This window comes from Alexandromys fortis, unplaced genomic scaffold (genome assembly GCF_014885135.2).
Source record: "Alexandromys fortis isolate MF-2015 unplaced genomic scaffold, M_Fortis_MF-2015_v1.1 scaffold_17, whole genome shotgun sequence".
NCBI lineage: Eukaryota > Metazoa > Chordata > Mammalia > Rodentia > Cricetidae > Alexandromys > Alexandromys fortis.
The window spans coordinates 15,092,384-15,106,556 of record NW_026067896.1 but is presented as its reverse complement, the minus strand read 5'-3'; the positions used below and the strand labels follow the sequence as shown (position 1 = coordinate 15,106,556).

The window sequence follows — 14,173 nt, the reverse complement described above, 5'->3', positions numbered from 1 at the left end:
TGTGCAGGAAGGGGAGAGAGGGTGAGAGGAGATGAGGCCATGGGCAGATTGCACGTGCTGTGCATTGGAGGATGTGGGAGGTAAGTTGGGGGAAAGACTACAATTGCTTGTTATGTAATCCCAGGACTGGTTTGAAACAGAGATCGTTAACCTTTTGTGGGATGAAACCCTTCTGATAAGGTTGTTCTGAACTCTTTCCACAACAAAAAGGGAAACATTCAGGCATTCAAGTTTCGGGGGTTTTATGAATTTTCTGAAGTTCCTGTTTTAAACTACGCGAAACAGATTTACATTCTTTTAGGTTAGAGGTCAACAGTGGGATCAACAGTGGGATGCCCCACCCACCCACACGCCCGCCCGTCCATCCACCCTTGCATACACACACAGGCCTACACTCACCAACCCATCCCACTCACTATCAGCTATGTACTAATGGCACGCCCCTGGAGGATTGCTAGGAACTAGTCTTTATGGGTTATCGATTTTGCGTATTTGTTCATTATTATTTTTATCTTTTTAAAAGAGGGTCTCAATCTGTAGTTTAGCTTTGAACTCCCAGGTCTGGGCTTAGCAGCAGGAGCCACCATGCCCAGCTTGACCCATCTGCTCTGTACCTTTAAATCCTTACAGCGCTGCTCATTTCCTTGCAGATCCTGACTTTGCGCTGCAGGCTGCCTGCTTCCCTTCTGCTCCACCCACACCCTCCTTGCTTTCCTATACCCCAGAACTTTTCCTTTTCCTATAAACAAGCCAGAAAAGCTGTCTGCTTCCTCTAAGGCAACTTTCGAAGTTTCTGATTTTTTTTTCAACATCCACAGACTATAGACCCACTTCCGTTCTGTCACAGTCCCTCTCTATGGGAAACCACCAGTGAAGATATGGAGCAATCTGGCTGCGTCTGTAAAGCACACCATAGGGGGAGGAAAGAGAGATGGATTTGTGAGCCTCAGAGATGTGTGTGTAAGGGGAGGAGGAGTGTTCCTACTTGTGAACCGACCTTACAAGCACAGTTCACTCTGGGGTGGGACAGGGTACTCACTCTACATGGATTAGGAAAACCCCAATTATCCAAGATTGTTCGGAAAGAATGGATTTCCCCCTGTTCCTTTCCTGGGCTAATTAAGTGACTTCCTGAGCTTGTTTTAGAAACGCACTTCCGCCCCAACTCTACTGTATAATTCTAGTTTCGGTTTGTAGGGAAAGAACAGAAACCAATGGAAGCCAATGAGGAGGAAACAAAATCCCGGACTGTGAGACTTCTGAAAGGACTGATGTGTGCAGAGACATTCCTCAAATGAGGACACGGGCAGCCGGCCTCCGAAACCTTGCATAACTTCCAACCACGAGGCCTGAAGCATGAAACCTAAGCAGATGTCAGACCCACACCATCCCCACAGGGAAGAGTCTGCAGTACTCGGGTGGCCTGACCTCTCCAGGTACCAAAGGTCTTCCTAGGGAGCAGATAGGCTTCCCTCTGCCTGGCCGCCAGCTGAGGCTATCATGACCATTTCCAGGTCTGCACCTCTACGATGGTGGCAGAACCTTCTCTGTGGTTTCTGGTATGGGTTAAGGATGCCACTGTGAGCGCATCATTAGCTCCCAGGGCAGCTTAGAAAGTGAGGAACTCCCTCCCAGTAAAACAGGACCAAGCCAGGGGGATGACAACACACACAGGTAAAGGTCCCTATGTCTGAGGCCTGGGTTCAGTTGCTCGGAAACCATGTGAAAAAGCCAGCTGTGGCAGTATACACCTGCTCTCCCAGCTGTGGCGGTGTGCACCTGCTCTCCCAGCTGTGGCGGTGTGCACCTGCTCTCCCAGCTGTGGCGGTGTGCACCTGCTCTCCCAGCTGTGGCGGTGTGCACCTGCTCTCCCAGCTGTGGCGGTGTGCACCTGCTCTTCCAGCTGTGGCGGTGTTCACCTGCTCTCCCAGCAGTGGGGGTGGAGACAGGAGGACTCCAGGGCCCTTCCACCAGCCGGTCTGGTATCTGGCTTTGGTATATCTATACCCACCAAAGCTTCAGGAAACCTTAGATGTTCCAGACCAAAAATGAACAAATTAAACCTGTTCCCCCAAATAAATGAGTAAATAGGAAAAATGCCATCTGAACAAAATATAGACAACCAAAAGAGCTCTGCCTCTTTCCAGCACAGCTGCTTAGTGGTTGTGTGTGTTTCCTCCCACAGTCGTTCAGATAGCATGGGTGCTGAGGAGGTTATCTACAAACCTGAGTGGAATTTGCAGACAGCAGGGAGAATGGGGTGGGGGGAGCCAGGAAGACCTAGAGATGTGTTGCATGGATTCAGGGAACAAAGCAGCCCCCTGAAGAGCCTGTTGACTCGCTGGAGTCTCTGAGCCACGGCTGCTTAAAGCCTAGTGCTAGACAATGTACCAGCCCCACCTGTATGCTCACGGAATGTGCAGATCCCTGGGCCCTAGGCACCTGCATTTGAACAGGTTTGTAGACGTGAAGAGCTACGACTTTCCTGTGTCAAAACACCTTTGTAGGAAAGGTGATAGTTAAAGAATGAAAATCTGAGTTTTGATTGGCTGGTGGAGGTGGGAGCCCGGATGCCCCACTCCTTCCTGCTGGAATCTGTTCCCTGGTCTCATACAGGGCTCAGATGAAACCCCAATTCCTTTATAAATAGTATGATGGACTTGCTTCTGCCGGCTTCTCCCACCTCCTGATTTCTGGAAAATTCACAGCATATCCCACATAGTGTTCATGAGTCCTATTAAACGGCTAAAATGCTTCCCTAGCTCGGTTTTGTTATCAACGATCTGGCTCAACAACCTTCAGTCCTTCCCCTCCGCATCACCCATTATGACAGCCCGACTCCTAGAAAGGCTGAGTATCATGGGGGTCACATGCTCAGAATTTCAGACAAGTTAATTTGCACTTAGTTGTGAGAGTAAAACCAGAATTTGAACCCAGAGACCAAAGCCTTGCCCTACATATCCTGCTTTGGTTCCGTAGGAGAAGGTGCTTCTTGATGGTGTGAGCAGGCTGAGCACACCAACGGCAGAAACATCACTAACCGGCGCTCCACCTGTATTAGCTTCCGTGTGAACACAGAGCCGGCTCTGCTGCTGTCCTCATCTACAGGTGAAAAACTCAAGGTCCAAAAGGTTAAGCAGTTATGTAATTTTCGCAGAATTCAGACTGGAGCTATCCTAGAGGCCGGGGACATCTGACCACAGTCTGAATTCTGCTTATGCCTGCCTCAGTATGCTGGCTGGTGGGTGACGTGCTCAGTTAGTGGTTGGCAGGCTGAACTGCACCCGTCAATGTGCTACGTACACGCCACGCACTGCAAGGAGCTGCCTGGGTGGCAGTCTAGAGCAGTGAACACGGAAGCTGCTAGTGGCACGGGCCAACTGCTCTCTGCTACAGCCTTAGGTACACCACAGCTCCCTGGCACGCTCGGTGCATGCTGTCTTCTCTGCTGCTAATTCACTATGGACAATGGGCAAACATGGGATGTGGTCTCTAAAGGCTGGCTACCCCCAGAGGGAAGAAGCCTCCATGGGAGGAAGTTACAGACGACATTACAGCCACATTAGTCAGCCATACAGGGCCGGCAGTGGTGGCACACACCTTTAATCCCAGCAGCCATACTAGTTAGCCATAGAGGCCGGGCAGTGGTGGTACATGCCTTTAATCCCAGCACTAGAGAGGAATATAAAACAGAAGGAGACAGGAACTCACTGTCTTTCAGTCTGAAGAGCTCTCTAGTGGCTTGGCTGCTTTGCTTCTCTGATCTTCAGGCTGAACTCCAGAGAGAATGAATGAGAATAAGGGGAGAAGAGATGGGGATTTGGAGGAGGGAGGCACTCTGAAAGTTACAAGCTAAAGGCTCTCACAGTGTCAGCCGGCAGTGCTTAGGGCAGACACAAGGCCCTAAGACACGGAAAAGTTACATGTGATCCCAGAGCAGTGGTCTGTAAACTCCCTATAACACGCCACAGAGTATGGCAATTCCTTGTAGTGTCATAGAAAACATACTAACAAAAACCATGGTGTCTGTGCTCCAATAAAACTTTAATTACAAAAAGAGGCAAGTTGGACAGTCAGCAGTTTATGGATATGCCCTCCTAAGCTGTGGTGCACGAAGTAAGGGTGAAAGGTCAGGAGGCAGGGCTGGGCTGCAGAGGGCCTCAGAGGTGCCTCATAGAGCAGCAGGCGACCATGGCAGTGCTCCAAACAGGGGAACAACATGATAGGATTTGGGAGCTCACTCTAGCTTGTATGCAGAGCTAGGCTGAGAGGCAAGAGTGGCAGGGCTTGCTAGGCAGCTGGTGGGAACACGCAGGTGATATGGTAAAATCAGAGGGATGCTGGTGTGGCAGAGGAGCAGAGAGGAGGCTGAGACAGCCTGCTAAGCGCTCGGGTCACCCACACCTGGACAGCTCGTGGTCTCTCTGGTGAGGATGCTGTCTACCTGAAAGGGACCTGGGACAGTTTGGCAATGGTGCTCGTTGTATACCACGATGAACGATCTAGCTCATCTCAAATGTGTGTGTGTGCTCGCTCACGCAGGCACACGTACATGGATGTATGTGCACATGTATGCATCTGTGTATGTAGAAGCCAGAGATCAGTACTGGTGTCCTCCTCAGTTCTCCACCTTATTTCTTGAGGCAGAGTCTCTAGGAACCCTCCTGTCTTCATCTGCCCAGCACCGCGATCAGAAGCACACTACCACGCCTGGCATTTGACAAGGGTACTAGGCATGGGACTCAGGTACTCATGCCCACATAGCAAGCATGTCACCTACAGACCTGTCTCCCAGACCCTTATCTCAAAACGTGAAAAGAGTATCCCAAGAACCCAATTTTTACAACTGCCATTTGAATTTTCTAGGTATCACAAATCACACTGCTTCCGGGTGACTAATGTTCCTGAGAACACAAATTACTTCTCTTTCCAGTTACTGTCTGAGGTGCTCCTAGCAGTGTGGACAGTTTCCTGGTAGATTGGCAAGAGCTGACACTGGAGATATTTCCCAGTATTGCACATCAACCCTCTGCTACATGGAGGCCAGGAGCTGACTAAGCGGGCACCCCAGAGTCCTAGCTTGGGCCCCTGGAATCCCAAGGCTTAGAGATCAAGGGTTATAGAACAGCAGACTTTCACTCCACACACCTTTCTCCCTTCTCTTCCTTATTCCGCACACAAAATACCGCACACTTTACAACAACAGCTTACATGTTCGAAAACTGTCCGCAGGAAGCTTCAACCTGACCGCCGCAGAGAGCGTCCAGGCTACACAGGCCTAAGCTTACCTCTCCCGGGTCAACACAGGAGGCAGCAGTCGGGAAAAGGCCACTTCTCCACCTAACATCCTAACTATCGTCTTTGGTAATGCTTTACTTCTCTGACAGAGGAAAAGCAGATTTTTCCTCTAGAATAGGATCCGGTGAAATATTACCAGGCAAAACAGTCTAGGAAGTGGGTTAGCATTTCTGTCGGGGGCCAGGACCACAGCACCAATGATAAAAGCACTTGCTGCGGAAGCTGATGACTCCAGAACCTAAGCTAAAAACCAGGGTGGTGGTGTGCTTCTGAAATCCCAGAATTCCTATGGTAAGATGACAGGCGGAAGGAGAATTGGCTGGAAGCTAGACTGGAGTCTGCAGCACACAGGAGAAACAAGAGAGACCCTGTCTCTCGAGAAGGTGGAAGGAACTGCCTCCAGAAATAACATTCTCCAAGGGCACAGGTGAGCCAACCCTGAAGGCTTGAGAGGCGCAGAGCTGGTACCACCTCCCTTGTCTGTGGAGAAGTAGTGGAGTTAAGGGGAAAGATGCCTTCCCCCCCTCCCCTACCACCTCCAGTTATCCAGCCCTCCCCTTTACCAGTTGCAACACTTGGGTAAGCAGTCCTGCAACCTCTTCTGGGAAGTGCAGCAGAGCTGACTCTGTTGATGGGGTGGGGGAGGGCAGAGGGGACTGGCCCAAGAATATGAGCATGAGCGATTTGGCCCCAACCCTTATCTGCCATATGGCATGGGCAGGGGAGAGACTCCCTCCCCCCTCTATGCCTGAGGTAGGTGGGGGAGCTGGTCCTGAGGTCGTAAGAGTGGGAGAGCTGCCCCTCACCAGCTGCAGTGCCTGGGAGAGCAGGCTCTGCACCTCACCTGGACAGCACAGTGGAGCTGGCTCTGAAGGTAGAGGTGTGGGAGAGTCGACCCTGAGAGCCTGAAAGCAGAAGAACTGGCCTAGCCCTTTGCTCATGGCTGAAAGGAGTGAACCTGCCAGGGCAGTGCTGGAGAGCTCGCCCTGGTATGAGGACAAGGGAGAACTGGCGGCTGGCCAACCCTGTAACTACCCAGGCCCAGAACCAGGGTTATGAGTTGGCACACCCCAACATCCACCCCATCTGTGATCTGCAGCAGCATGTTAAGGGGCCAGTCCTGCAGACCCAACGCTGCAGGATCTCTATACACAGGGCAACAACAGGAAATCCAAGAGGAGTCCCAGTGAGGCTTTAGTATTGATATGATAGTGTAGCAGAAGCCAGAGGCCTTGAAGAGTCATTGAAGAGACCAATGACTCTGACAGACACCTGCAAGTAAAGATGTACGGACAAATGGGTACTGCGTGACTCACTGTGCCACACTACAGCTTCCATGATGAGACTGATTTTCCCTATTTTCCTTATTTCTCTTAAATTTTATTTTATTCTGATTGATGGGGAGGTGTTGCAAGGGCAGAGGGCTGATATGAAGGGACGGGGAAATGAATGGGATCCAGATGCATGATGTGAAAAACACAAAGAATAATAAGAGGAAAGTTAGAAAAAAAGAAAAAAATGTTCTCTGACTCCACATGTGTGTCACAGCACGAGCGTGCCCACGGTCACATGCAAGCACGTGATGTCACCACCGGAGAACTCTGGTGAACCCTGGAGATCACGGGGGTGCGTGGGAAGGGAACCAAACGCCTTTCTTGCTACATGTGTCTGTCTTTAAGGAGCTATGAAGGTTACCTGGTGGTGGGTGAAAGCAGTCATGGCACCTGCTGGGCAGAGCACCCCACTGGGAAGGGGAGGCGCTGGCAGGTCAAGCTCATGGGCTGTGTCTGCCTGACTTCTTGTTGTTCACTACTTAGGCTATGTCAAAAATGAGACTTAAAATGAACGAGGAGGGGACGCGGAGCGGTGCAAGCTCCTTGTGAAAATAATCTGGCATTTCCTCAAACAGTAAATCTAGAGTCACCATGTGACCCAGAAATCCCAAAAGAACTTATTTAAAAAAAAAAAAAAAACACTCAAACATGAATGTCAACAGTATAGCATTCTTAACAGGGGAAAAGTGGTAATAAGCTATCCTGTCAATTAACTGGTAGATGTTGAAGTAAATTTTGGTACAGCCACATGATGAAATACTACTTGGCCATAAAAGGGAATAAATTGCAGATATGTGTTACAACATGGGTTAACTTCGAAAAACATCATTTAAAAATAAAAGAAAATACAGAGACCACATATTATGTAATTTCTATTTGCATGAAATATCCAAAGTTCAGGCATAAAGCATCACGATTGCTAAAGGGCATGGGTTCATCGTATGTGTGTGTGGGGGTGTGGGGGTGATATCCTGGAATCAGACAGTGGGGAGAATTGCATAATTGTATATATCACTCACCCATGGCAGGAGCAGAACCGCCCCAGTGGTGACACCCATTCTGATTTGTCCGTCAGGGGAAACTGTGCCATGTTAGTACAGCTGTTCTGTGCGGGCACACTCACCATGGCAGGGTTTGGGACAGTCTTCCGCAGCCCCACTGTGCCTGCTGGTCTGCTAGGCTCGCAAGCACCGGCTGATGACAGGAGAGGTGGCTGCCCCAGTTATTTCATGTGCTCAAAGCTTCAGCATGGTGCTCTGGACTCAGGGAAGCAGGGAGGAGGACCACAGGCTCATCGGGACACTTGTAGTTTCGAACTTGCCCCAGTTGTTGCTGGTCCAGGAGAACCAGGCTGGGACTCTCCCTGCATTGGCTGCTGTGTTTCCCACCAGGTCTACTCATGCCTGACTGAATAGGTGGGCAGAATGCAGGATGTGGGGGACACCTGGTGCCAGGCTCTCTGGATGGGACTACAGTGCCTACAGCTGGCTGACAGTCAGTCAGGCTGGGCCATGCTAGCCCTAAAAGAAAAGCCATTCTTGTTACCAGATTGCAGCACCATGGTCCTTTTCTAAGATGGACACAGAGTCGTGACAATAAGGATAGCACACTGCATATTTCCTATTCCATTCCTTCACTACTTTATGCCTACACCATATATCAGCTTGACGTCCTTTTTACCATACCATGCAAGGTAGGTGTGCATTCTGCTGGGACAGAGAAGAGAAGCAGGGGCACAGAGAAGTGATGTCACCACTTGAGGTCACATCAGAGCAAGTAGTCAGACTGGGACACGTACTGTGGCCTGGCTCTGGGGTTCAGGCTCTCCTATGCTGTGAGGGCAGCTGCTTCTGCTGCTTCTCAGTCACATGGGGAGAGGTGTGGTTAGGGCCAGGCAGGGGTGCCCGGCCAGACTGGTGTGACCTTTGCCCTCACTGTACCTGAGGCTAGTGCTTACCAGAACAAATGCCTGGGTTGTGGAAAAAGGCTGCTGCCTCTCTGGCTTCCTCTGAAGCAAACAGAACTAACTAACCCTGAAGGAGAACTTCACCATGGAAAGCAGCCATCACAGAAACTTGGTGTTTGCACAGGGGGCCAGATTTTCCTCTCAGGCAAAGAATTATGCCAAACCAAGCTTCATTTTTCACTATAAAATACGTTTCTAGGCTGGAAGACAGAAAAGAAATGGGATAATGGTACACCAAGCAGGTCCCCGGTTTCATGGAGTGCCACAACACATTCTTGCACCAGGATGCCATGGCAGGCCGTTGCTGGGGTGTGATTGTCACATGAGAGAATCTGTTCTGTGCTCCAGGGAGGAGGAACGGGAAGAGGTTCACTGCCCGCCTGGCTGTCTGGTGAGTGGGCCTTGCCTGTACAATGCAGGTGGACATCCCAAGGAGAAAGCATGACGTAACAGGTGACCTTAAGCTCGTCTGATACCTGTGACCAATTGCCACGATCCTGTATCCACTCCCTTGTCACTGATTGTCTCGCTCACAAATGTGAAACACCAAGGCCAGGTACAGTCTCACTCAGAGATTGCTCCAAACAACTCAGTGACTAGATGTCAATGTGGGCTACCCAAGGTAAGGCCTCCGGAAGTCTGATTTGGGGGAAAGATCCCCTTGGCCCACGTAGGAACTTCATTCACCTGCATCCCCTCCATTCTTGTGAGATGATGGGAAACTCACCGTTATCGAAGATGGTGCCTGCTGTGAATGAGAGCTCAGAGTCGTGTTCAGCTTTGCAGGCATACAAGGCCTTTGCCTTCCGGAACGGCGTGCTGTGTGGAGAGGGGAGTTTATTTAACATTGTTTGCAACCACGAAAGCCGCAGATAGTTCATCGTTCTTCTTCCCTTTCCTTGCAAGCCACCTAGCCCTCTCTCCTGGGAAGAGCCTGCACAGGGTAGACAGATGCCAAAACAGGAGGTGGGAAAGTCTTAAAGGCCACAGGAGAGAGTTGAGGAAGATTCCGGAAAAGGCCATGCTCTAAGAAGCTACAATTCTCCAAAGTCACCTTGTGCCCCAGAGAAACTTTACCTGAGAGTTACAAGAGCTGGGCCTGGGAGGGGAGGGGAGAGCTTCCAGAGAGGGAGTGTTTGGGGTAGGAAGGGACCACAGGGCTCTGCAGAATGTTCCCAACAGTTGCTCTGAGAAGTTGGCAAAGCCCAGTGAACCCAAAGTCCAGCAGAGCCAGCTTGCAGCCCTCCCCCCAGATGCTCTCCATCGCTGGTGGGGCAGCCTTCCAGACCTGGAACTCTCCAGCCCCCAGGGCAGGCAAGGCTGGAGGAGGCGTGGGAAGCGGTGTGAGCACACGTGTGTACCAGGGTGGGAGTTTGCGGGGAGTCGGGAGGGGCATAGGTTGAGTCTGTGTTTTGTTTCGGGTCCTCCTGTTCAATGAATGTGGAGAAAGCTCTCCCCATGCTATCAGCATGCCCTTGAGAGCATTTACACGCCCTATCGGCTTGCATATAAAACTATAAGCAATAGAACTGAAACCGAAATGTTTGCATGTCACTTTCCAAGGCATCACTGCACGCGGCCAGAGTCGGGGCTGGCACATTTTTGTGGTAACGGGGCCAATCTTTGAGTTCTTGAAGGCATGTGGTCTCTGTTGTAACTGCTTCACGCTGCACTGGCGCACACAGCAGCCAGGGACACCATGGAAACAAACCAGCGAGGCCACATTCCAGTAAAAAGTCATCTACCAAAGAACCGGGGCAGGGTTTGACCATCACAGGCCATGCGGGGTAAGCCCGTGTGTCTTCAGGGTCATTTGCAGGAACAGGGTAATTGTACTTTCTTCCACCGTCAAGCTTGACTTTGGTACCCGACTATTCTTAGCAGTCTGTGGACTGTTCACAGGTCACAGTGACATCTGACTGTCAAGAGGCTGCTCTTTATTTGCCACAAGTGACTCTCTTTCTCCAAGTCATCTGAGGGAGTACACTCTGGAATCCAGAAGTACAAGTTTTAAAAAGCCAGAGGGCCTCTGGCATAAGAAGGCAGTCAGGAGATGTATGTCATTGAATTTGTCTTCACTTGACAATCTGAGAGCCTCCTAGAACTGGAAATGCCCCGGCTGACAGGGTATCTGGGTCTGCTGAAACTGCTATTGCTTAGGGGTACCAAGTGCAGGTTCTCTTCGGGAAGGATGAGCCGTGGATGATGGGGGTATTCCTTCTAGTCTTGGGTCCGTGGAAATGGGAAGACGGACAACTGACAGGGGTTGTTGTACAGCAGGGTGAGCGGAGTTGCCAGGGAAACAACAGTTGACGGTAGCTCCCCCTGGTTTTCTTATAGCCAATGGGTGCTGCTGGGAAGGGGAGAACTGGGAAAGCAGAAGGAAATAATACAGGGGCACTGGGGATGAAGGAGAAAGGCCTCAGTTCCCATCAGTCCCAGCTCTTCTGATCTAATCACACTAAATAATAAACCTGCATGCGGGATAGCCAGGGCCCAGCAGTCAATGTGTAGCTCTTCACGGTGAACAAAATGCGGCCTCCTTTCCCCACCTCCTGCCCTGATCATGGGTGGAGGACAGCCAGGAGGCTGTGAAAGGGGTTAAATCAGCCCAACATTATACTGTCAAGCCTGTGGTGTCTTGAATGATATGCAGGTTATAAGGAGAATCCAGGCCATAGGAGCCAAGGTTGAGCCCAGGGCTGCCTCTGAGGACAGAGCAGCACAGGTGGGCAGTGTGAGGAGACCAGGGAAGGCAAGGTTTCTCTGGATGGGGTTTCCCTGGAGGTTACTTACTAACCTCATTAAATAAAGGTCACAGGACAGAATAGGGGCAGCCCAGGAAACCAGTAAGACTGTCTGGCAAGCAGACAGCAGAGACCATGGTCTCTAGCACCCACAACTACTATTAGAAGGGATTAACTTTCCAACAATATTAAAAATTTGCAATTTAGTAATGAAATGTCGAGAAAACAGTGTATTAAAAGTAAGATGAAGGTCATGAGAGATTCTGTTTTTCTCTAACAGGTAATTGACAACTGATGGTAAGATCCTCCCACAACTGCCTAATGGTGTTCAGAAAACAGAGGGATGCAGAAGGGGTGTGTGTGTGTGTGCGCGCACGCACACACACACACACACACACCCCTATAGGGCTGGGATCAAATGTAGGGTGCCACGAATAGTGTAAGCAAGCACCAATCGTGTCTCTAGTCCCAGAGGGCACGCTTTTGAAGGGGTTTGTTCCCATTCCCAAGAAGTATGGTCACCATAGGAAGTAATGGACACCTAGTCAAATCTGGATTTCATATAAATAACGCATACCTTTTTACGTATATGTCTACTAAGAAATATATTTCTTATTTATCTTAAATTCAAATTTAACTGAGTAGGCTGTGTTTTTATTTGGTTCGGCAACCCTAACTGGGGAAGTCATGTCTTGTTAAAATGACTTTAACAAGATTGCTATAAGCCTCATACCCCGTAGCTTGCTCTGAAAGTTCCTAAGGCGTTTGCTTGATGTGAAGGGTCTCACCAAACAGATCCTGTTAGCTAAAGTCTGGGGTTGGGAAGTGCTGGCTCTGGTTGAAGCCGGCACTGTTGGTCGCTTGGCTCCCTCCTCTGCAGCTGGACACGGGATGGGGAGGTGCTAGTAGGCCCCATCACAGCATTCTTTAGCTCTGGGATGGGCCTTCAAGGGCATGAGCAACTCTGGAACCTTCTGCTGGTTCACTTTCAGTGTTTGCCTTTGAGCGTGGAACGAGGCCAGGAAAACACTCAGAGGAATTTCCCTCAAATGCCCTTGCAAGCTCTGCAGAATGACAACCCACTCTCTATGGTGTGCGCTCCTGGAGGAGGGGCCAGCCTGCAGTGATCTGATCATTAAGACAGTTCCCCAGGGCCCAAGTGCAAATACAAATTAGGGTCTAATGAGGGGGCTTCCTGAGAAGTAGATGGGCAAATGGGAAAAAAACTAAACAAGGGCAAAGGTTAAAGGGGCTTTCTCCGGTGCCCATCTCTTCTGTGCAGTTAAAGGTACCTCTATTTCTGAGCTTGAAACAAGGAGTTCAAACAGCAGACTGAATGGAGAGTGGAAGCCATTGCCCTGGGTTCCCAGGACCCCAATTAGGCCTCATTCAGAATCTGTTGTTAAAAGATTTGCCAAAGGAAAGAAAAATTGAAATTTTATGTTCTGTTAGTCAATTTGGGGAAAGGTGACACTTGACCTGGACAATGGGTGCAGTCCTCCAACTCTTGGCTATACACCGTAACAGCAATTAGGGACTAGAACCCACCTCTGGCCTCCTAGTGGGCTACTTTTCCATCAGGGTTCCATCTGTGCTTACCTTAACATAAGCATGTAACTCAGTGAATTTAATTAAGCCCTACTGTGACTTGCCTATTTAAAAATGACAGATTCCTAAAGGATTGTGGGACATCTTCATAATGGTGCCCTTTTAAAGGACACCAGAGGGGGCAGTATTGAGTAACTACTTGTGTGTAGGCTAGCCCCATTCCCCTAATGAAAAATAAAATTTATGCCCTGGAAATGCTGAGGCATGCATGGGCAGCCTGTATATGGCGGTTCTGTTGAACTTGTCCATGGTCTAAGGTGATGAGGATGACTGACCAGGTCTCTTCCTCCGCTCATGCCCAAGGCTATTTAGGAAGTAAATGAGTCACTGTGGTTGGTCCGTTCCAGAGCCTCATGGGTCAATGAGGGGCCTACCTGGAATAATCCATATGGTTTCTGGTTTACTAGAAAGTAAATGTCTCCTAAAGTGCCTAGCCGTTGCCTAAGAAATCATTCACAAAGAGCTTAAAGTGTTAGGAAAACAGGATCTAATTTTCACTTTATTTATGAAGTGAAGACAAAAAAAAAATATACTACACAACCATATTTCCCATCATCCAGAACCAAGGTAGATGGAAAGCCGTGTCCGATCCCGCAGAGCTGAGGGCTGGGATGGCACAGAAATTTACTGGGGTTGTCCTGGTCTTTAGAATAAAAATGCTGGGAAGATGGCAAGAACTCCTAACTCTGCAATGGCTCTCATTTAATGACGTGACCATTTTCTTTTTCCACAATGTTGTTTGGGCCACTTCTCTTCCTGCCCTTATACGAGTCTAGAATGACACAACAGATAGGAAAACGCCCAAAGGGAGGAAAGTCATGTGCCTGTGGATACAGAGCCCTCTAAATAGCTTTCTAAATGGCGAGAGTCCTCCCTGGTGGAGCCAGAAAAGGCAGTATGCAAAATTCCCACCAAAATCAAGAATGTCCTGATGCTTCTCCCCTGTACTATGGCTTGTTGGACACACAGGCCGAGTCTGAGAGCTGGCTGCGAGGGCCCCTAGCAGCAGAAGGCACCTGCAGGATCTTTATTCCACCCTTTTCCTGGAGGTGAGAGCTTCTTTTCTACAAAGAAGCTCAGGAGCAACCCCGTGGCACTTAGCTGCTGAGCTCTCCAAGACAGGCCTGAAGCATGGTCCTCTGGGAGAAGAGCGAGGTCAAGCCACTCACCCTCAGCAAAGAGGTGGTGCCTGTTCCCATGAGCACTCTGAGTTCATGGCC

At 49.8% G+C, this 14,173-nt stretch overlaps 1 protein-coding gene across 8 annotated transcripts in view; it reads right to left on the bottom strand.

The window, feature by feature from the left end:
* Positions 1 to 14,173, bottom strand: part of Arhgap26 (Rho GTPase activating protein 26) — a 1,368,274-nt gene that overhangs the window by 5,577 nt on the left and 1,348,524 nt on the right. For all 8 annotated transcript variants that reach the window (XM_050161399.1, XM_050161408.1, XM_050161390.1 and 5 more), the window contains one exon: positions 9,326 to 9,417. In XM_050161399.1, coding sequence (XP_050017356.1) covers positions 9,326 to 9,417 — 92 coding nt within the window. The remainder of the gene's footprint in view (positions 1 to 9,325; positions 9,418 to 14,173) is intronic.